The sequence below is a fragment of the Chaetodon trifascialis genome, chromosome 3 (genome assembly GCF_039877785.1).
Source record: "Chaetodon trifascialis isolate fChaTrf1 chromosome 3, fChaTrf1.hap1, whole genome shotgun sequence".
NCBI classification, from domain to species: Eukaryota; Metazoa; Chordata; class Actinopteri; order Chaetodontiformes; family Chaetodontidae; genus Chaetodon; species Chaetodon trifascialis.
The window spans coordinates 1,967,632-1,988,074 of NC_092058.1; the positions used below are offsets into that span (position 1 = coordinate 1,967,632).

Here is a 20,443-nt window from a genome sequence, read left to right on the forward strand (position 1 = left end):
ACAAGTGGCCACAGAGAGCTGCTGTGAATAATACATGACCCCCCACCATAATGATTGCACATCAATTATGCATTAGTGGAGTTATCACAATGCTAACAGATAAGGAATCGCTAATGCTGTGATAGTATGAGGGTGTGTGTGTGTGTGTGTGTGTGTGTGTGTGTGTGTGTGTGTGTGTGTGTGTTGGAGTTATAAATGCGTAGCAGAGTGCAGTTCAGTGTGGGGTCAATGAGAATATTATACACAAATTTTGATGTTTAATAGTGTATGTGCTGTGTGTGTGTGTGTGTGTGTGTGTGTGTGAGTGTGTGTGTGTGTGTGTGTGAGATAGAGAGAGAAGAAATTGGTCCACAGAGGAAACAGACAGCAAACATTCCCTCATCTTTTTGTTCATTTTGTTTTTCTCTTTCTCTTCATTGCAAACCAGCTAGAGGCACTGTCCTCCCATAACACGCACGCACGCACGCACGCACGCACGCACGCACGCACGCACGCACGCACGCACGCACGCACGCACGCACGCACGCACGCACGCACCTCAAATGCATTTGACCTTGGCAGCATGTTTTCAGTGTCTAGTCTGACTCAGCTTCAGAGTGTAATGACAAGACCTGCTCCTCTGAGACACTCAGATGGGAGAGGAGGAGAGAGGGGGAGGAGGAGGAGGAGAGGGGAGGGGAGGAGAGGAGAGGAGAGGAGAGAGAGGAAGAGGAGAAGAGAGGAGAGAGGGGAGGAGAGGAGAGAGGAGGAAAGAAAGGAGAGGAGAGAGGAAGAGGAGAAAAGAGGAGAGGGGAGGAGAGGAGGAGAGAGGGGAGGAGAGGAGAGGGGAGGAGGAGAGAGGGGAGGAGAGGAGAGGGGAGGAGGAGAGGGGAGGAGAGGGGAGGAGAGGAGAGGAGGAAAGAAAGGAGAGGAGAGAGAGGAAGAGGAGAGGGGAGGAGGCGAGAGGAGGAGAGGGGTTTCAGTGGTTGGTCTCAGCAGGTCTTGTCTGTCTCTGCTCTGGTCTCCTGAAGTCCTCACTGTGTCTCTGTGGGGACGTTTGAGAAGAAGCTGAAACCTTCCACTGATCCTCGTCTCGTTTTCCTCTTCCTCTTTTATTCTGTCTCGCTGTTGGACTTAGCGTTTCCATGTAGTTACCGTTTCAGACGCTGTTGAAGTTGGACAGAACTAACAGGAGATGATCCACTGTGTGTATTTGTAGTCCAGCACCATGTGAGGCCTAAATGCTGCTAATCGTGGTCGTTGTTGCTCGTCAGGGTCGTGTAAGTGACCAGTTTATGGTGTGATGGATGACACAGGCGGGCCGTGAGGTTGCTGGTTGAAATCCCCTCATCAGGTGGAAGATCTGGGCACAGGGGGTGAAATCCACGCCTCCTCGCTCCTCTGATGCGCTCGCTGCAGGGTGAAGGATGTGATTGGTCCAGGCGCCTCCCATGTGTGAATTTTAATAACGTGTGTTTGGACAAATTCCTGTGATGAACGGAGGCTGGAAAGCAGCTGAAGCTCTGCAGGTCTGCTGCATTAACCATGCAAATGAAATGAAGTTCGTGTGTGTGTGTGTGTGTGTGTGTGTGTGTGTGTGTGTGTGTGTGTGTTGTACATTTGTAATTGCTGCCATCCAATGGAGGGTTTGAAATGACTGTCTGTCTCTCTGTCTGTCTGCTTGTCTGTGTCTCTGTCATTTGTCTCAGTTTGTCTCTCCGTCTGTCTCTTTGTCTCCGTCTGTCTCTCTTGTTTGTCTCCATCTGTCTCTCTGTCTGTTTGTTTGTTTGTCTGTAACTTGAGAAAAAACAACCCACAACAGCGAAACAGGAGCTGAGTGTGAAAACAACAAACTCACTCTTTCTTTGCACCCCTCTCCCACCTCCTCACACACACACACACACACACACACACACACACACACACACACACACACACAGACACACACACTCGGAGTCCTGCTGTTTGGGTGGAAACACATATTTATTCTCTGTTGTAGTATTTGTTTGTTTGGGCCTCGGTGTCTCTGGGGGATTAGAATAAATTGGCGAGTTTAAGGAGTCGGACGGCGTGTGTGTTGTGGGGATTTGTCGGTCCTCATGTTGTTTGCTGGGAATTGTTCAAATATTAGCAAGAAGCTGCGAGTTGTTGTCGTCGTGTGGGAGTGCATCCTGAATAATAAAGACTATATGAAGAGCTGCTTCCATCATGACACAGTCTGTTTCTCCAGAATCAATCCTGCAAAGTGACCGATGACACTGAATTGTGTCAAATTCTAGTAGTTTGGAAATGAAAGAAGGTTTAAGAGATGCTCATGTTATTACAGACAGGATGAAGATGACGCTCAGGTGGTGAAATACTAGAAAATGCTAGTATTACTGTAGTACACCTTCATATTCATCTATTTACTGAGTCAATAATACCAACCTGATGAACGAGCTCGAAGCAGTGAGCAGACAGCAGGCTTTGCTTTACATCCCTCATTTTTACATGACTGAAAAGTTAAAATGATCCAAACACCAAAGAGGCTGAGGCGGCAGACTGCAGCCAACGAGGAGGCTCTGAAACCTGAAGGAGGGCTCAGGTATGTGGCCGCTGTGGCACGTGGAGCAGAGCCACGCCGGCCTTTATTCCGTCACCTGGTAACTGTTATGAAAGATGCAGCGGATCCACGGTGAATTCAAACACTGTGCTGTGTGCCGTCAAGGACGAGCAAGAACGTCAGCAGTCAGTAAGAGTTGAATATCTGACAGAGAGAAAGACGACGGCTGCAGAACTTCTCTTTGTCGACGAGCACACACCTGAACTCCAGCATCACTTCATGCAGCACTGTGTTGATGCTGTTACATCACAAACCTTTTCACTGCTGTTATTTATGCTGACATATCCGTCCATTACATCGTCTACTGTGTATTAGTGAAAACACTGCATTTATTATCCATATTTGACTCATGACTTCATGTGCAATCCAACCTGTGGCAGTGGAAGATTTATTCTTACAGTCTCGACCAGGGGTGGGCGTTTCATTTTTACAAGGAGCCGCATGAGAAACTGTGTTGGAGGCCGAACCAACAATAACTTGAAATTAATTCTGCTCAATATTCATTTTCAGTGGGAAAATCCAGTTTTTCTTGAACAAATGCTTTGAAATCTGGCTGAATGTCTGCATTCTCTTCAAAAGTCCAACATTTGTCCACGTCACATCTGGACAACTGTCTGTTGTCACACTTTGTCACACGTTGCCAGCTTGTCCCATTTCTGTCCCAACTGTCCCAGCAAACATGCAGTCTGTAGTTATCCCGCGTAAGAGGAGGAGGAGCTGGGCAGAGTCACGGACATCAGGTCTCATCCAAAGCCGGGGACCGCTGTTCTTCAGCTGGAGCTCCAGATGTCCCTCGATGTCCTCAACCCTCCTGTTACAGAACGTGAGGAGAGGGGCTCGTTCTCAAATGCGGGCTAGTTAGCGAACTAGTTAATGGTACCGGTAACCGATAGCGTTAGATAACTGGCGAGTTAATGCTACCGGTAACGGTCGAGGAAACGTCAACGAACAGGAGGATACAGTCACCGTCAAGTCGCTGTGAAGCCGCGGGCGGTCTGGAAAAACTATTGAGAAACTGAGTCAGCTGCACTTCAGCCTGACAACGAAGTAACTCAAGCAAGTAATCAAATAAAACAAGCAGGCTAGTTAGCTAACTAGTTAATGCTACCGGTAACAGTCTTTTTTCATGTTCTATAATTTATGATTGACCCCCTCGTGTGGCCTGACAGGGATGTCCTAAGGGCCGGATGTGGCCCGCCGGCCGTGAAATGCCCAGCTCTGGTCTCGACAGTATTCATATAATCTTGTACAAAATGCACAGATGCATAGTTGATTTTTATTTTTCATTCTGTATCCTTTTTGTCTTTCTATCTTATCATAACCTCTAAGCTTATTTGGGTATAAGATGATACAGAAACGCTGTCGTGGAAACAGGTGGAACACCTCACAACCAGGTGCTGCTGTGTGTGAATCAGCACTGACAATCAGCGAACGTCAGTGGATTAGTTTGTGCCGCTCGGGCTGCTCAGAGTCGCTCACCATTGGAGGAATCTCCTCGTGTGTCTGAGGCTTAGCTGTATTAATGTCAAACACGCCATTATTGAATAAAAGCATGTCAGCTTAGTCACATTCCCCCGGATGGATTCGGGTTAAAGAACAGAGTCGCTGACACCAGCAGACAATATTTTCTGTTCCCTGAAGCGAAAAAGGCTGAGAGACGCTGCTCGAGAGTTTGCTCGCTGCCGGTCCTCCAGGGGGAGAAGAGAGGAGGCACGAGGAGAAATCTGAACGAGGTTCATCTCCTTCAGAAATCCCCCGAGGAGATTGAGCGAGGGCGCCGGGCTCAGACGTGTCTTAACCCGGCGCCGAGCTGAGCAGGAGGAGGTCACAGCGACTTCTCAAGTGTGTCAGAGACCCCCAACACCCTCCGCTTGTCAATTTGTCTCAGGTCAAAGGTCAATTCAGGCACTCAGAGTCTCACGAAGACGTCAAGCCTCTTTTTCTGTTTTCTGTCTTTCAGTGAGAAGTTCATGGTCAGACTGAACAAGAACGGAGGACCGAAGAATCCAGAGAAGGTGGACAGACTGTGTGCCCTGTTCACGGTAACACACACACACACACACACACACACACACACACACACACACACACACACACACACAGCCACACACACACACACAGCCACATGCGCGCACACACGTAAAACCAGCTTATAATGCAGGTGTTTGCTGTGGGTTAAGGGGGGTGCATTTGGAGAGCTGGGAGGGGGAATAGAGAAGTGAGGCTGCGCTGCCCCCTGTTGTTCTGTTGTGGAATCGTCCTGCAGAAGAAGAAACTTGACGGCCTCCTTTCTGTGACTTTCTGAGGCTTTTTGGACAGAAGCTCCTCCAGTTTGCTCAGGCAGTATCATGAGTGCTTCAGCAATTATGGAAAAGCCTTTCAAGCAAAGTTTTTATATTTATACAGCATCTTAAATGCAAGACACGCGTTTGTGTGACAAGGATGAGCACTAAGAACATAAAATACATCACAACACAGAGAACGGTGTGAAGAGACAATAAGAGGAACAGCAGCTGTAGCCATAAAGAGAAGCTCCTGATGTTCAGGAGCTACGACCCTGAGCGCCGTCAGCTCTCTGCTGCACCGAATAAAGGCACAAATATTAATATTAATATGAATGTAAAAAATCAAGCAAAACACAACGTTTTCATGACGTTTAAAGATGACTTGGATGGAGTGACATCAGGTGTTTCTGCACTGTGGGTTTGAACATACGTCTTGACATGTGCTGCACATCATCTCCACCTCCTCCACCTCCTCCACCTCCTGCTCTCTCACTGCGGTTTGATTCGTTCCATCAAACCGAGGCAGAAGACGTCAGAGCTGCGTCTCAGCTCTGTGTTTTTTCCTTCTCTCCGACTCTGCAGGACCTGAGCAACAAAGACATGAAGAGAGACCTCTACATCATCTCCCAGGTCATCAGAACAGGTGAGACTGTGTCCTACAGGAGGGGTGGACAAAAAAACAGCAACACTTGTCACACAGTCCTGAAATGAAAGAGAAACATTCTGAACCTCAGCTTTTACATCTGCTCGTCTCTTTTCAAATCGTCTTCTTCCAACTCCGGCTGAATGAATGTGATGCTCGTCCACCTCCAATGTGTCTCACTCACACACTTCCTGTTTCAGGCCGCATGCTGCTGAATGACAGTAAGAAGGGCCCTCCACACGTTCAGTACCGCCGGCCCTACGGCTGCGCCGTCCTGGCCATGAGCGACGTGCTGCAGACCATCTCAGAGCTCAAAGAGGAGAAAGACTTCGTCCTTAAAGTCTACACGTAAGTGGCAGCGCACACAAACTGTGCAGTAAATGCACGAAGTCCACAGCTGTACACACCAGGATTTCTGTTTTCTCAGTCATAGTCATCAGCAATCAGCTTCAAACTGAGCTGCAGACGTCAGAAAAGCTTTATTTTTTATCCTGATTGGTTCATTCTCTCAGTCTGAAGATCTGCTGATTAAAACTGAGTCCTCACAGCAGAGTGAGTCAAATACTGAAGCTCCATCATGAAACTTCGTCGTGCAAAGAGTCGCTCTTACTGACGAAATTCTCAGAAAATTCTTAGAACGATGGTGTTTTCTAAGAATCTCCCCTCACAGTTCAGACTCGATGAAGATAAAAGTTATTCACAAAGCATCTCAGCCCTGCAAAGAGCTCCAAAGGTAAACGCTGTTAGCAGGAGGGAGGAGGAGGCAGAGGGTGAAAATGGAGGAAGAGAAAGAGGAAGGAGAAATCTCCTCTCAGCACTGAATGACAGTGAGTCAGCGAAACGCAGCAGATGAGGGACGATGCCTGTGGTCGTCTCAGGGACGATGTCTGTGGTCGTCTCATTCCAGATGTGCTCACGTCTCCCATCAACACATAACACTCAGCTCCAGAAGGCAGAGTGATCTTAACACTGCCATGTCTGGCAGCTGTGATGACTTTAGTGCGTCTCAACCTTCATCAGCAGTTATCAGCCAGTCTGAGGCGCACTTCATCTCTTCTCCACTAGATGTCTCTACCTTGGTTCACAGAAGGGCTTTCATGGCCTTCGCGAGCTTCCTCGCTGCTGTTGGTGTGACTGATGGGAGAGTTGAGTTTGTGGTGGACACACATCAGGTCACACCGACACTCAGAAAGCCAGCAGGGACGCAAACAGAAGAAAATAACTAGACAGGATCCTGTGCAGATGTTCTCAAACATTCTGTAGGCTACTGTTAAAGTACGCCTACCAACAGAGATGTGCATTACAGACGGTAGTGTCAGCCAATCACAGCTTTTAAAAGTCGCCCAGCAGCGGGGTGAAGCACGCCTCCTCACTCAGGTAAACGTTTCTGTACCAACAGGTGAAAGAAGAAGATACAGCAAGCTATGAACAGGGTGTCATTACCCTACACACACACACACACAGACACACACACACACACACACACACACACACACACACACACACACACACACACACGCACACACACACACACACACAGCTCTGTGGTGACATTTTGGAAAGATGTAGTGAATAAATGGACGTGACAGAAAGAGTCAATGAAGGAGGTGACACAGACGATATTTTCATCACATCTTTGCTCTCGTTCTTTTGACTCCTGAACCGCTGACCTTTTCCTTCCTCTCTTCTCTCTGTCTGTCTATTCTTTACCTCCTGTGACATTATTCTCTCTCTCTCAGCCACCGTCACAGTCGTCTCTGCAGTCTTATAACGCCATCAGCACTCTGCCATTCACACACACACACACACACACACACACGGTGGGTGGCAGACATGAGGGAATCCCCCTCGGCTGAAACTTCTGAAGACTTGCCTGCAGGAGCCCTGCAGCTCTCACAGTCACATGATGTAACTGTGACTGTGTGTGTGTGTGTGTGTGTGTGTGTGTGTGTGTGTGTGTGTGTGTGTGTGTGTGTGTGTGTGTGTGTGTGTGTGTGTGTGTGTGTGTGTCATGGCTCACAGCAGCCTTAGCTGAACTCCTGAGGATGGCTCATGCTTCATGGGTGCTTACACATCCTGTCTGTGCACCTCAGGCCTCCAGCTTCTCAAACCTCTGGTGATGCTGAAGTGACTGAACACACTAAAATGTTTCTGACATCATACAACAGTCAGCCAGCAACAAAATAACAGCAACAGTCAGCCAGGAGCTGCTCTGCATGGAGGAGCAGCGGCGCCGTCGTGCTGCTTTCGCTGCAGTCGTGTGAACTCAGTGCACTTAAGCTGCCTTTTATTTGTTTGAATAATACCAAACTCGGAGTTTTCTTCTTCAGTATTAGAGTGTGGAGTAAAAACCAGACCAGCCTCTGGCGTGTTTTTATGTGTGCTCACAGAAAATGTTCTGGTTAAAAACACCTGAGGTTTGTTGTTGTTCTTCAGGTGTAACAACGAGACCGAATGGTACCAGATCCACGAGAACATCATCCGCAAGTCCAGCACCAAATACACGGCTCCCAGCACCAACTACGGTAGGACGGACAGCGTGTGTGTCGGCCCCACATGGATCCAGTGTGTCTGTGTTTGCAGAATGAGCTCCTGGAAAGAAATGATTTTTTATGCATCTGCAGCAGCAACATGGTGACATCTCAGGAAAAGCTTCAGGGAGTTTCTTCAGATTTAGCACAAACGTTCACTTTGAGTCGATTCTAGTTATTTTAAAGATGGCTGCAGTCAGCTGTTCACACCTACTGTAATCTTACTGTAAGTTCACCCCGAATCATCAGAAGTGCACCGTTTGTCTCTTCCATGTTCACGTCGCCCTGTGAGCTGTCACACAGCAGAGGTTCGTCCTGCAGCCTCACTGTCAACACATTTCATCCACACTCAGAAACTCAGCTGGACACATGAAGTCTCATAAAGTCGGTCAGGAAACAAACACAAAGCTCCCAGCAGCGACTCTGTGAAGCCTGATGTCCCAGAGGTTTGACTTTAACGATGATGCTGCAGTTTATCGTCTCACTGAAAGACGGTTTTTGGCTGTTGGCACTTTTATTCCAGTGATATCAAACTGACATCTTCCCTCATTTGTTATCCAGCAGACTCTAAGTGTTTTATTGTGGTTGCTGTTCTTTGCAGCTCACCTGGGCACTGACAGGCTCTTCAGGTTCAGAGCTCAGGTTTCTGATGTGACTTCTAAACATGAACCAGTTAAAATCAGTGCTGGTTGGAGAATAACCTCACACAGATATGACGGGTGGTGCTTCTGCTGCTCCTCCTGCAGGTCTGATCATCTCCCTGCAGCTGCTGAGGGGCGACATGGAGCAGGTCCGCAGAGAGAACCCGCTCATCTTCAGCAGAGGTGTGGCCATCACGCGCAAGCTGGGCTTCCCTGATGTCATCATGCCAGGTGAGTCGGCCACCGTGCCCAATCACAGCACGACGAGGCGCTTGGGCCGTTTTTTATGGGATGAGAGCGAATCACGATCAAGAGGAGGATTGAGACAGAATCAGGGTCAGCTGTCGAAATGTTCGACGAGTCAGTTTTTACTCATTATTTAAAGTTCTGCTGCAGCCTGATGAAGACGCATCCATCTCATCTGGGTGTGGATGCTGCAGCTTCTCCAGAACGAGGCCACGCTTCATCCTGAAGCTTTGGATTCACACACAGAGCGTCACTGATCACGGATCGTTTCAGCTAACAGCAGTGTCCAGGAGCTGCTCAGTAAAACACAGAGACGCAGCAGTTTGTGTTTCAGGTGTAGAAAAGGTGAAAATGAGGAGTGAGGAGGCGTCAGCGTTTGGCTTTAGCTTGCTGATCATGCATGTGCAGACACACCAGCACAGCGTCGCTGAGGCACTGTGCTCGAGGAAAGCTGGTGATGTTTAGAAGCATTTTTCAGTGTTCAGTCATGTCTGTCCTCAGTAAACTTTGTTTTCTGCCAGCATGTCATCGTGTCCTCATACATCTTATTTGACTTTTTGATAAGTTTCTTTCCTCTGACCTTCAGAAGTTGCACCTGCTCTTCTATGAAAGTGGCTGAGAGAGTCTTTCATTCTCGATCATCCTCTAAAAAGTCTGTTTCCTGAATGTGTTGAAAGGCTGTTTGTCCCAGAACACACAAAGCGTTTTCTCACCTCCCTCTGAAGCGTCTGCAGCGAGCTCAGTGTGATGGACATGAACAGGACATGTTTTATCAGTCCCAGAGCACTGGACACGTAACTGCACCATGTGACCCAAGAAGACGCTCTATGACGATGGTGGATTCTCTCAATGTGAGAGATGAACGTCGCCTTCAAACTGCCCTCCGGAACAGACAGAGCAGAAAGTTTGTCAGGTCTCTTTGGTTGAAATGTGGAACATACTGTCAGCTTTTATCTGACCGTGTTTGTCCGTCTCCGTCCCAGGTGACATCCGGAACGACCTGTACCTGACGCTGGAGCGGGGGGACTTTGAGAGAGGAGGGAAGAGCGTTCAGAAGAACATCGAGGTCACGGTCTACGTGCTCTACGCCGATGGAGAGATCCTCAAGGTAGAGACGCGGCGCTGCCACACATGCCTCACTCTGAAGCTACTTCTCAGGGCATGAAAACCATCTCAGGACAGGATTCAGAGTTCAGGTTCAGCCACTAAAGAAGCACTCCCACACACACACACACACACACACACACACACACACACACACACACACACACACACACTGTTTGGCGTCCTCGTCCTTCCTGTTACAGCAGCACAGCCACATGGAGGACGGCAGCTGCTCCACTGCCAGCACGTTCATACCCACGAGCCGTGAACATGTCTGAGAACGAGCTGCATCAAAGATCATTGAACGATTTTCGTCCGAGGCGTTTGTATTTCCCCTCGTCTCGTTTTTCTCAAACCTGAGCTGCCGTCTCTCTTCCCTCTCGGCAGGACTGCATCAGTCTGGGTTCAGGTGAGCCCAATGTGCCGGAGCATCGCTCCTTCGTGCTCTACCACAACAACAGCCCTCGATGGAGTGAAGTGATCAAACTGCCGATTCCCATCGACCGATTCAGAGGGTCCCACCTTCGCTTCGAGTTCAGGCACTGCTCCAGTGAGTAACTGGACTCGCTGGTCGTATTAGTGGTGGATTTTAATGATGATTCTGGAATGTGTAGAGGTGACTCGGAGGACCTGAACACCCCTCACATCACCCCTCCCTTTCCAAGCGTGTAGGAGAACCCACAGTGGTCACAAAAACTCACAAAGTGAGAGTCTCTAGAGTCAGTGTTTGGTTTGTCTGCTCTGGGCTGCTGTAGAAACATGGTGGGACTGACGTGCTTTTCCATCATGTATTCACATTATCAGCCTGAACAGCTGATCTGACAGCTGAGGTTGTCTCTCATCTGTTTCCATGTTGTCTCTAAACTCTCCGTCTTGTTCCTCATTTCCAGCCTGAAGCATTTAAAACCGAGGCTGAGCTCAGTCTGAACTCTGTTTCGTGTCTTTGTCTCCGTTCGTTCTGCTGATGTTTTATTCTTTGCTGTTTTCGCTCCACAGCGAAGGACAAAGGAGAGAAGAAGCTGTTTGGTTTCGCCTTCACTCCTCTGATGAGGGAGGATGGAACCACTCTTTCAGACGACAGCCATGAGCTCTACGTCTACAAGGTCAGACCATCGCGGCGTCACTGCTGCTCTGTCTGCTCCCGTCTTCACGCTCCGCTCACTTCCTGTTCTCTTGCTTCAGTCACGGACCTTCAGCACAAAGTGCCGCGCTGACCCTAACCCTTCGTTTGAGTTTGTTCATGCTGTTAAACTGAGTTCAGCGTTGTTTGAATGAATGAAGGCGAACACAGTGTACCACTTAAAGAAAACATGTTTTCTGCCATGAATCCATTAAACCTGTGCAGCCTGTTTTTGCTTTCTGAGATGCTGAAGGTGCAGATGTCACCTGAGAGTTTGTCTTCAGACTTGTCCTCCTCGTCCCTCAGTGCGACGAGAACACCACCTTCAGTAACCACGCCCTCTACCTGGGCCTGCCCTGCTGTAAGGAGGACTTCAACAGCTGCCCCAGCATCCCCTCCAGCCTCATCTTCCAGCGCAGCGCCAAGGAGACGTTCTGGATCTCCACACAGCTCTCGTCCACAAAGCTCACTCAGAACGGTACGCTGCAGCGTCCCCTTCAGCTCTGTCCGGTGTCCTCATGCACATGTCTTCACCCTGTTTGACATGTGGATTCTGGACCTGATGGTGTGCTCAGTGCTTTCCTGCTGTCGCGTCACATGTTCGCTGGTGTCTTCTGGGTTAGTTGACGTTGGTGTTGTCTTCCAGTGGACCTGCTGGCCCTGCTGAAGTGGAAAGCCCATCCGGACCGGGTCATGGACATCCTCGGCCGGCTGCGACACGTCAGCGGAGAGGAGATAGTGAAGGTGAGCTCAGATCTGTGTCAGGAACAAACAACCGACACTCGTGAAATGTGACATTAGAAGAAAGTGAGAAACCAATGAATAACACAATGTACTTATTTCTGTTAATGCTTTAATCACTCAGCTGTGCTCGTATCTTAACAAAGCTGCGGCGAGGACGCAGGAGTTGAATGTCTCACACAGCAACTGTGACTGTAACTCGCTGTGTGTGTGTGTGTGTGTGCGTGTGTGTGTGTATGTGCGCAACAGTTTCTTCAAGACATCCTGGACACATTATTTTCCATTTTGGACGACAACACTGACAAATACGGACCTCTGGTGTTCCAGTCGTTGGTAAGTGTGTGTGTGTGTGTGTGTGTGTGTGTGTGTGTGTGCGCAGTAAACATAAATATGTCACTCATTTTAAGTACTTTGTGAGTAACTGATAGTGTGACTGAAGTCTACAGAGAACCAACTGAAAGCTCGTCTGACAGTCAGCCAATCACAGACGAGACAAACGTGGGTTTGAGCCTGTTTGGTGTCTCTGATCCGTGCAGCACCCTCAATGTGAACGTGTCTGTCTGTCTTTCAGGTGTTCATCATCAACCTGCTCAGGGACAGTAAATATTACCACTTCAGGCCGGTGATGGACACGTACATCCAGAAGCACTTTGCTGGCGCGTTGGCTTACAAGTGAGCGTTTGAGTCTTTACCCTGACGCGACCTCGCAGGCCGGCTCGCTGCTGGCTGCAGAGATACGCTCGCTCTGTTAGACTCTGTCAGAGCTCGGCGTGGTCGTGGTCTGCAAACACCCCTGACGTTCTTTATCTTTTCAAAGCTCTGCCTTTCATTCTCGGTACGTTTCCGTGCACCTAAGTCATCATTTCACTCTGTGCTGTTGTGTTTCAGAGAGCTGATCCGCTGTCTGAAGTGGTACATGGACCGCTCTGCAGAGGTGGTCAGACAGGACCACATACAGGAAGCCATGAGGGTAAGAGCCGCCGGCCGAAGCTTGTCAGTGCGTCCATCCAGGGCTGTGGCTCTGACCCTCAGGGCTGGATAAAACTCACTGCTAGTACAATGAGTAAAAGAGGTTTTTTTAGGCTCAGCTAACTTTTCACATCACCTTTTAAACTCTACATTTGCTGTTACAACTAGTCTGTGAACTGAAATGAGCTGTCCTGAGCTGTGCAGCAAACACAGCAGAGCTTTACAGGCCTCAGGTCAGTAATTAATGTGCATATGCAAACCTTTTCAGTGTAAAGTTTGGTTGTTCTGCGACTAACTCAAATCCAGTAGCTCTGGAGATCATCGAGCATCATCCTCTCTCAGCCGCAGAGACACTCTCACTTTGTGTGTTATCATGTTTGATCCATGCAGAACAAATGTAGCTCCACGCTGTGTAAACGTCTCAGTCAGATGATCTCTGCACTGACTGTCAGGTCTTAGCAGAATCCTCTCGTTGCACAGAGCTTTCTTGGCTTTCTTCTTTCTCTTTAGGTTAGTATTTGTTCAGTAGTGACGCCCGATGGTGAATTCATTCATAGTGTCACTGAAACTGATCTCAGCTTTCTCTCAGGAGGCTGTTGTTCATCCAGGAAACACTGATGTCTGAGAAGCACAGGGAGAGAGCAGACATGGGTGGATGCAAAGGCCTCCACCTGCTGAACACCTGTTCCTCTCTTCCTTTGACTTCCACAAAGACGAAGCTGCAGAGATCCTGATTGTTATTCCGGTGGTTCCTCTGCTGCTGCTGGCCTCAGAGGTTTATCTGCGCAGCGTCTTCCTGCAGAAATCCTGAATCAAGCGCAGAGCTTCCAGCTCAGCCGACCAGCAGAAAGCTGACGGCGTGTTCACCTCTGCTCAGAGCAGACGTGCAGAGTGTCCCACATGTGGCAGAGAAACGCTGCTCAGCACAACGAACCACTCATCCGACTCAAACAGTCACACTGTGAGATCATCGAGGGTGTTTCTCTGACACATGCTGCTGCTGATCTGGGTTCAGATCTGAGTTTTTTACTCGTCTGTTCACACATTGACCCTTTAAGAAGCACAGAAAGTTGTTGTTGTTTATCCTGCAAACACCATAAAAACACCGAAGATGATCCTCATACTCAGCTTACTGCTTTCAGATGACTCTAGATATAATAATTAGCTTGAATCAACATGTGTGACCGTTTAAAAACTAAATCTAACATCAAACATTTACATTTAATGAACTCAGCTAATTATTTCTGCTCGTCTTGTTATTAAATATTCGTGTTTTCTGTAAGGTGTTTTCAGTCCTCCTGGAATGAAATGATGACAGTCAAAGTGAATGAGAGGAGAATGTTCTGGAGCTTCATGTTGTGTGTGTGTGTGTGTGTGTGTGTGTGTGTGTGTGTGTGTGTGTGTGTGTGTGTGTGTGTGTGTGTGTGTGTGTGTGTCCAGGCTCTGGAGTATCTGTTCAAGTTCATCGTGCAGTCGCGGATCCTTTACTCTCGAGCCACCTGCGGCATGGAGGAGGACCAGTTCAGGACCAGCATCCAGGAACTGTTCCAGTCCATCCGCTTCGTCCTGAGCCTGGACAGCCGCAACTCAGAGACCCTCATCTTCACACAGGTCAGGGAATTCATTTTTCATTAAGCATCAAACATTAAAGGGATTTTTTAATGTTTTATTTTTATCTTGTGTTGAAGCGCTCTCTCACAGCTGACGTGTCGTCATGTGACTGTTGTGTTTCTGTAGTTCAGGCTTTGATCACATGACGTCCTCTCGTCTGCTCCTAGTTTAGAAATGTTTCTTCCTCTGCTTGTTTCCTCTCAGCTGCTTTAATCTGACTCTTCTCTCCTCCACATTCCTCTTTCTGCTTGTACCTCGGACCTTTCCTCGCTTCCTTCCCTCATCTCCTCTTCCAATCTCCCACAATTCTTTGCTCCATCCTTTGGGTCCCTGTCGTTCCTCCTGGGCCTCCTCCCTCCACACCCATACACCGCAGGGCTCCCAGCCCTGTCCGGGCCCGAATCAAGGCCCGGGCCCCGCCACCGGGCCCGCCGCTTCCTTAGCGCTAGCCCCCGCCCCGGGCCAAGCCCAGCCCCCCGCCCCAGGACCGGTTCCTGGCAGCGGGCAAGCCAACTGCTCTCAGGCCTGGAGCTCCAACGCTCTGCGGCCGTCTCCGCTGTCAGTAAGTAGACGTCTGGATGAAAACCACGACCCCCCCCGTCCCCTGTGTGAAGCCCAGAGTCCTAATTCATCTGTTGAGCCGTTTGTGAGCCTAACCTCACACACACACACACACACACACACACACACACACACACTCTGTGATCCTACACGTCCTGACTGCTTTCACATACACAGTCACACACGTGTCATGTGACCCGCACCGACTGCTCCGTCACAAAGCCACGTCTCCGTCCTCCAGCGGGGACAAACACGGACTCCCGAGGAGCTGCTGCTCGCTCACATCCCAGCAATGAATGAGTGAAAGCAACATATTGACAGCAGACAGATAAGATAAGATAAGATAAGATAAGATAAGATAAGATAAGATAAGATAAGATAAGATAAGATAAGATAAGATAAGGCTTTATTTATCTGGGGAATTCACTTGCTAAGCAGCTTGTATATAGATCTTCATCGTCGGCTGTGGTTTGCAGCTGTGGTCGGTCAGTCCTGACAGGCAGGATATGTGTTCACGCGGCGGTGGAGCTGTGTGTTAGTGTGTTCGGCCACGTTCACCATCGCTCTCCTGAAAAACCCAGAGTCCAGCTGCTGCAAACACACGTTTGGTCCAAAAGCTGAAAGTCTTATCGGCCTCGCCGTCCTCATCTGTCCGCTGGACGTCCTCCGCTCTCATCAGATTTGTTGCTGTGCTGTGAGTTTCTCATCGTGTCAGATTAACGTCTCTCACTCTCTCCACCAGCTTCCTCTTCTGTCCTTTTTGTCTTAGTCTTTTAATCTTGTTGTGACTGCTTATCTGCTAATGACTTTCCCTCCGTCCCTCTTTGGACAGCTGTCCCTCAGCACACTGACGCCTGTCTGTCTGCTGCTCTGTGCTCTGGACTGTTCACTGAAACTCACCTCTGCTCTGCTGTGTCGTGTTACAGAATGGTCACGGTCACGTCTCACCACGAGCACAGACCCTAACATTATTAACCTTACGCCCCGCTGCGTCTTTACCGTCCACTCGTCACTCACCCTCTGCTCTCCCTCGTCTTCCTCAGGCCGCTCTGTTGAACTCCTTCCCGGCCATCTTTGATGAGCTGCTGCAGATGTTCACGGTGCAAGAAGTGGCAGAGTTTGTGCGCGGCACGCTGGGCAGCATGCCGTCCACCGTGCACATCGGACAGTCCATGGACGTGGTCAAACTGCAGTCCATAGCCCGGACAGTGGACAGCAGGCTCTTCTCTTTCCCAGGTAGTTTCTGTCTGAACAGAAACACATCGCACTGTTTTTTCTCTCGTTTGCACTCTGAAAGAGCAGTGAGTTTGTGATATATGCAGCACAGTGAATCCTCCAGACGCCACCTGCAGATTACACACCTGAACAGGAAACAGATGCAGGTGTTACCAATCACAGCCTTCAGCTGCAGAGCCCATGTTCTGGTATAACTGTAAATATGAATGTGTGTGTGCGTGTGCATGTGCGTGCGTGTGCGTGTGTGTGTCCGTGTCCTCAGAGTCTCGAAGGATCCTGCTTCCTGTCGTCCTGCATCACATCCATCTCCATCTGAGGCAGCAGAAAGAGCTGCTGATCTGCTCTGGGATACTCAGCTCTATATTCTCTATTATCAAGAGCAGCTCACTGGTAACACACACACACACACACACACACACACACACACACACACACACACACACACACACACACACACACACACACACACACTCACTCATAGATGTACAGTATATACATGTAAAACACTGTTTCAGTGGTGCACATGTGAACTGTGTCCTCGTGCTGTTGGGACAGTCTCAGTGAAGCTCAGAGAAGACGGGGCCTATGACTGGCCGTGATGTCACACAGTGGTGATGGTGGACGTCCACTTCATGACAGCTCAGCCGCTGCTGAGATGTCTGTCTTCAGAGTGAAGTGCTGGATTTACAGAGCACATGATTAATGATGTCCTTAGAAGCTTGTGAATATCCACCAGTGAGTGTCTGCCTGATGTCTGTGAGGACTGACTCGTGTGAAGGAGACATGTTTCACTGGACCTTCCTCTTTGTTTCTCCTCTTCTTCATCTCACCTCTCCTCCGTCTATTCTGTCCCGTCACACCGTCTGTCCACTCTTCCTCAGGACACGTCGGTGCAGGAGGAGGTGGAGATGATGGTCGAGTCCCTGCTGGACGTCCTCCTGCAGACCCTGCTGTCAATCATGAGCAAGAGCCAATCGCAGGAGGCGGTAAGGGGTCAACGCTGTCCGCAGTGCACCGCGGAGATCACTGTTAGTAACTAACAATACGACTTCTTCAGCTTCACCTCCCGCTGCCTCCACCCATCCTGTGCCTGTCCACCTGTCCACCTGTCCACCTGTCTCAGGGCCGGGCAATATTTTAATATTACTGTTCAACGTACTGTCATGTTGTCATGGTGGCACTCACATCTGAATGACGAGAAAGAGGTCAAATCAAACAAAATCTGCCTCAATAAACGGGTTAAAAAAGTCAACAGCACAGTCAGAATATTAACGTTTCATACAGTGAACTTCAAAGTTAATGATGTGATAATTATCACAGTATTCATTTAGTTGCCCTCCCCTCATCCATCCATCCATCCATCCATCCATCCATCCATCCATCCATCCATCCATCCATCCATCCATCATCCATCCATCCATCCATCCATCCATCCATCCATCATCCATCCATCAATCATCCATCCATCCATCCATCCATCCATCCATCCATCCATCCATCCATCCATCCATCCATCCATCCATCCATCCATCATCCATCCATCAATTATCCATCCATCCATCCATCCTGTCACTGACTCCTCCGTCCTCCAGCACGTCCTCACCTCTTTGGATTCATCCCTAATGAAACACCTCAGCCTTCATCCTCTTCCCTCTCCTCTTCCTCCTCTCTGCACGCTCGTTCAGCTCAGTCGTTATCATTAAAGTTCTTCTTTGTCTCCTGCTCGCGTTGATCTTCATGTTTCATTCTTTGTTTTTCTGCCTGCATGTTGTCGCATGAACATTCCTTGTTGACACTCGTTTCTTCTCAGGTTCCATCTCAGTCCGGTCTCGACTCGCTCTGTCCGCCGCAGCGCCCTTTACGCCTTATTATGGGCTGTGTTAAGGCCTTTTACGTCCAGCTGGCGCGGAGCAGAAGATGAAACTGTGTTAACTTAATTAAAAGCAAGAAAACGAAGCAAAGATCATAAATTTCAGCTCCGCTTTGTGAACATTATTTATGCTCAGAAATCTAAAGCTGTGTTTTCCTTCCACGGACTTTTCGTGGTGGATTTAAGTAAAACGAAAGCTGTGATTGGTTGTTTATCCTGATGCACATACAGCAATAAAAAAGACAAACTGTCAGCGTCCATGCTGATGTTTGCTGCTCGTGTCGGAGGACGCTGGACGGGGGTCGGCTTGAGAAGGAGCCTGTCTCATCCTGCCGCCATCATCTCTGATTCTTCGCTCACTGCTGACCGCTTCCACCTGATTGGCTCACATGCCTATGCCCTGCTTTCCTATTGGCAGGGAGAGTACGTGTCCTGCCTCCTGTCCCTCCTGCGGCAGATGACAGATATCCACTTCCAGCGCCTGATGGAGAACTTCCAGAGCAAGGAGGAGCTCAAGGTACCCGAGGCTGAGACAGCCGGGCGGAGGGCTGCTTTTCTGTTGGTGATGTAGACAGAGGTCTGATGACGTGACTGTAGATGAAGGTAGCGCTCCTTCATCATCATCTTCATCTCCTCTCTCTCTCCTCAGGAGTTCTTGTTGAAGATTTTGTGTGTGTTCAGAAACCTGATGAAGCTCAGTATTTTCCCCCGCGACTGGAACGTCATGAGGCTCCTCACCAGCAAGTAAGACACCAGGCAACCTCCACGCCAGCTTAGACAGCACTGACCTGCTACAGCTACCAACTACTGTGTGTGTGTGTGTGTGTGTGTGTGTGTGTGTGTGTGTGTGTGTGTGTGTGTGTGTGTGTGTGTGTGTGTGTGTGTGTGTGTGTGTGTGTGTGTGTGTGTGTGTGTGTGTGTGTGTGTGCGTGTGTGCGTGCAGCATCATCCTGACCACAGCTCAGTACCTCTCGCCTGCTCTGCACAAGAACTTCACTGAGGCCGACTTTGACTTTAAGGTACGTGACGTGTTAAGCACAAAGCGTGTTACTGTGGCGTCTCTCTTCACTCGTGACAGGAACCAGTCTCCTTATTTTCACCATGAATGCGTCGTCGAGTGTTTCTCTCACGCCACTCCTCTGTAGTGAGCAAATAGCAGCCAATGCACTGAAAAGCATGCGAGCTGCAGTCAGAGGAGGCTGCAGGCGGCCGCACGGCAGCAGGAGCAGCAGGAGGCGTCGACCTCCTCAGGAGGTGAAGCCGCTCAGTGCACGAGAGGGAAGAAACGTCGTCTCAGGAGGCTCGAGGCTCTTTTTTAGCCTCCAGGGAAACAGTGAATCATCATCAATCAGCAGAGCTCTAACCATGTGTTTCATGTTCACGCTCACACACTCATCAAAAGAAGCACACTGAGAGGACATGCTCTGTGTGTGTGTGTGTGTGTGTGTGTGTGTGTGTGTGTGTGTGTGTGTGTGTGTGTGTGTGTGTGTGTGTGTGTGTGTGTGTGTGTGTGTGTGTGTGTGTGTGTGTGTGTGAGAGCAGGTGTGGAACTCCTACTTCAGCCTGGCCGTGCTGTACATCAACCAGCCCAGTTTACAGCTGGAAAACCTGAGTCCTGCAAAGAGGAAGAAGGTCTTAGACAAGTAAGAAAACACACACACACACACACACACACACACACACACACGCCCGTCCCGTAGCTGTCGTCCTCGACTCGTGTGTCATCTGCAGCTAAAACGCTGAGAGTCAGAATTGGAAAGAATCTGTTTTCCTCTCTGAAGGGAAGCAGCGCTGCAAACTTGGCGACCTACTTTATGGGTCCTGCAGGGACGCGTCTTTACTCCAGGAAAGCTCATGTCCCACCCGGCGGTCCCGGGGACGGGGCCCCCAGACGCTGAATTCAGTCAGCTTCCTCAGGCTGCTTCTGCTGAGCCTCCACAGCTGGTGGAAAATCAGACAAACGACAGCCTGATTGAGACGTTTGAGGGAGAACAGCAAAGTCCTGTAGGAAAGACATCATCACCACCAGGACGTGTCCCCAGAGGTTTGACCTCCTGTCCTGCAGAGAGGACAGTCTGTATTTCAGGTTGTTTCTCTGCTGTAGTTCATAATCAACATGAAACAAATGGGGAACAGAATTCACTCTCAGTTTGCTGTCTTTGTCTGTCTCTTTCTCTGTGTCTGTGTCTGTCTCTGTGTCTGTCTCTGTCTCTGTCTCACTGAGGCTGTCAGGAATCACTCCCTGTTTACGGCGTGCCACTCTGCATTTCCTGTCAGCCATTCAAGTGTGAATTTATCTGCTCA

General features: G+C 49.3%; 1 protein-coding gene across 6 annotated transcripts in view; it reads left to right on the forward strand.

The window, feature by feature from the left end:
* The window catches only part of LOC139350749 (dedicator of cytokinesis protein 3-like), a 149,099-nt gene that overhangs the window by 114,396 nt on the left and 14,260 nt on the right, over positions 1 to 20,443 (forward strand). For all 6 annotated transcript variants that reach the window (XM_070992331.1, XM_070992349.1, XM_070992342.1 and 3 more), the window contains 21 exons: positions 4,542 to 4,623; positions 5,449 to 5,509; positions 5,710 to 5,857; positions 7,946 to 8,034; positions 8,787 to 8,912; positions 9,911 to 10,035; positions 10,419 to 10,581; positions 11,028 to 11,134; positions 11,458 to 11,629; positions 11,798 to 11,895; positions 12,142 to 12,225; positions 12,464 to 12,564; positions 12,781 to 12,862; positions 14,302 to 14,472; positions 16,077 to 16,269; positions 16,532 to 16,659; positions 17,151 to 17,297; positions 18,558 to 18,656; positions 18,789 to 18,883; positions 19,083 to 19,158; positions 19,682 to 19,782. In XM_070992331.1, the coding sequence (XP_070848432.1) occupies positions 4,542 to 4,623; positions 5,449 to 5,509; positions 5,710 to 5,857; positions 7,946 to 8,034; positions 8,787 to 8,912; positions 9,911 to 10,035; positions 10,419 to 10,581; positions 11,028 to 11,134; positions 11,458 to 11,629; positions 11,798 to 11,895; positions 12,142 to 12,225; positions 12,464 to 12,564; positions 12,781 to 12,862; positions 14,302 to 14,472; positions 16,077 to 16,269; positions 16,532 to 16,659; positions 17,151 to 17,297; positions 18,558 to 18,656; positions 18,789 to 18,883; positions 19,083 to 19,158; positions 19,682 to 19,782 (2,448 nt within the window). The remainder of the gene's footprint in view (positions 1 to 4,541; positions 4,624 to 5,448; positions 5,510 to 5,709; positions 5,858 to 7,945; positions 8,035 to 8,786; positions 8,913 to 9,910; positions 10,036 to 10,418; positions 10,582 to 11,027; positions 11,135 to 11,457; positions 11,630 to 11,797; positions 11,896 to 12,141; positions 12,226 to 12,463; positions 12,565 to 12,780; positions 12,863 to 14,301; positions 14,473 to 16,076; positions 16,270 to 16,531; positions 16,660 to 17,150; positions 17,298 to 18,557; positions 18,657 to 18,788; positions 18,884 to 19,082; positions 19,159 to 19,681; positions 19,783 to 20,443) is intronic.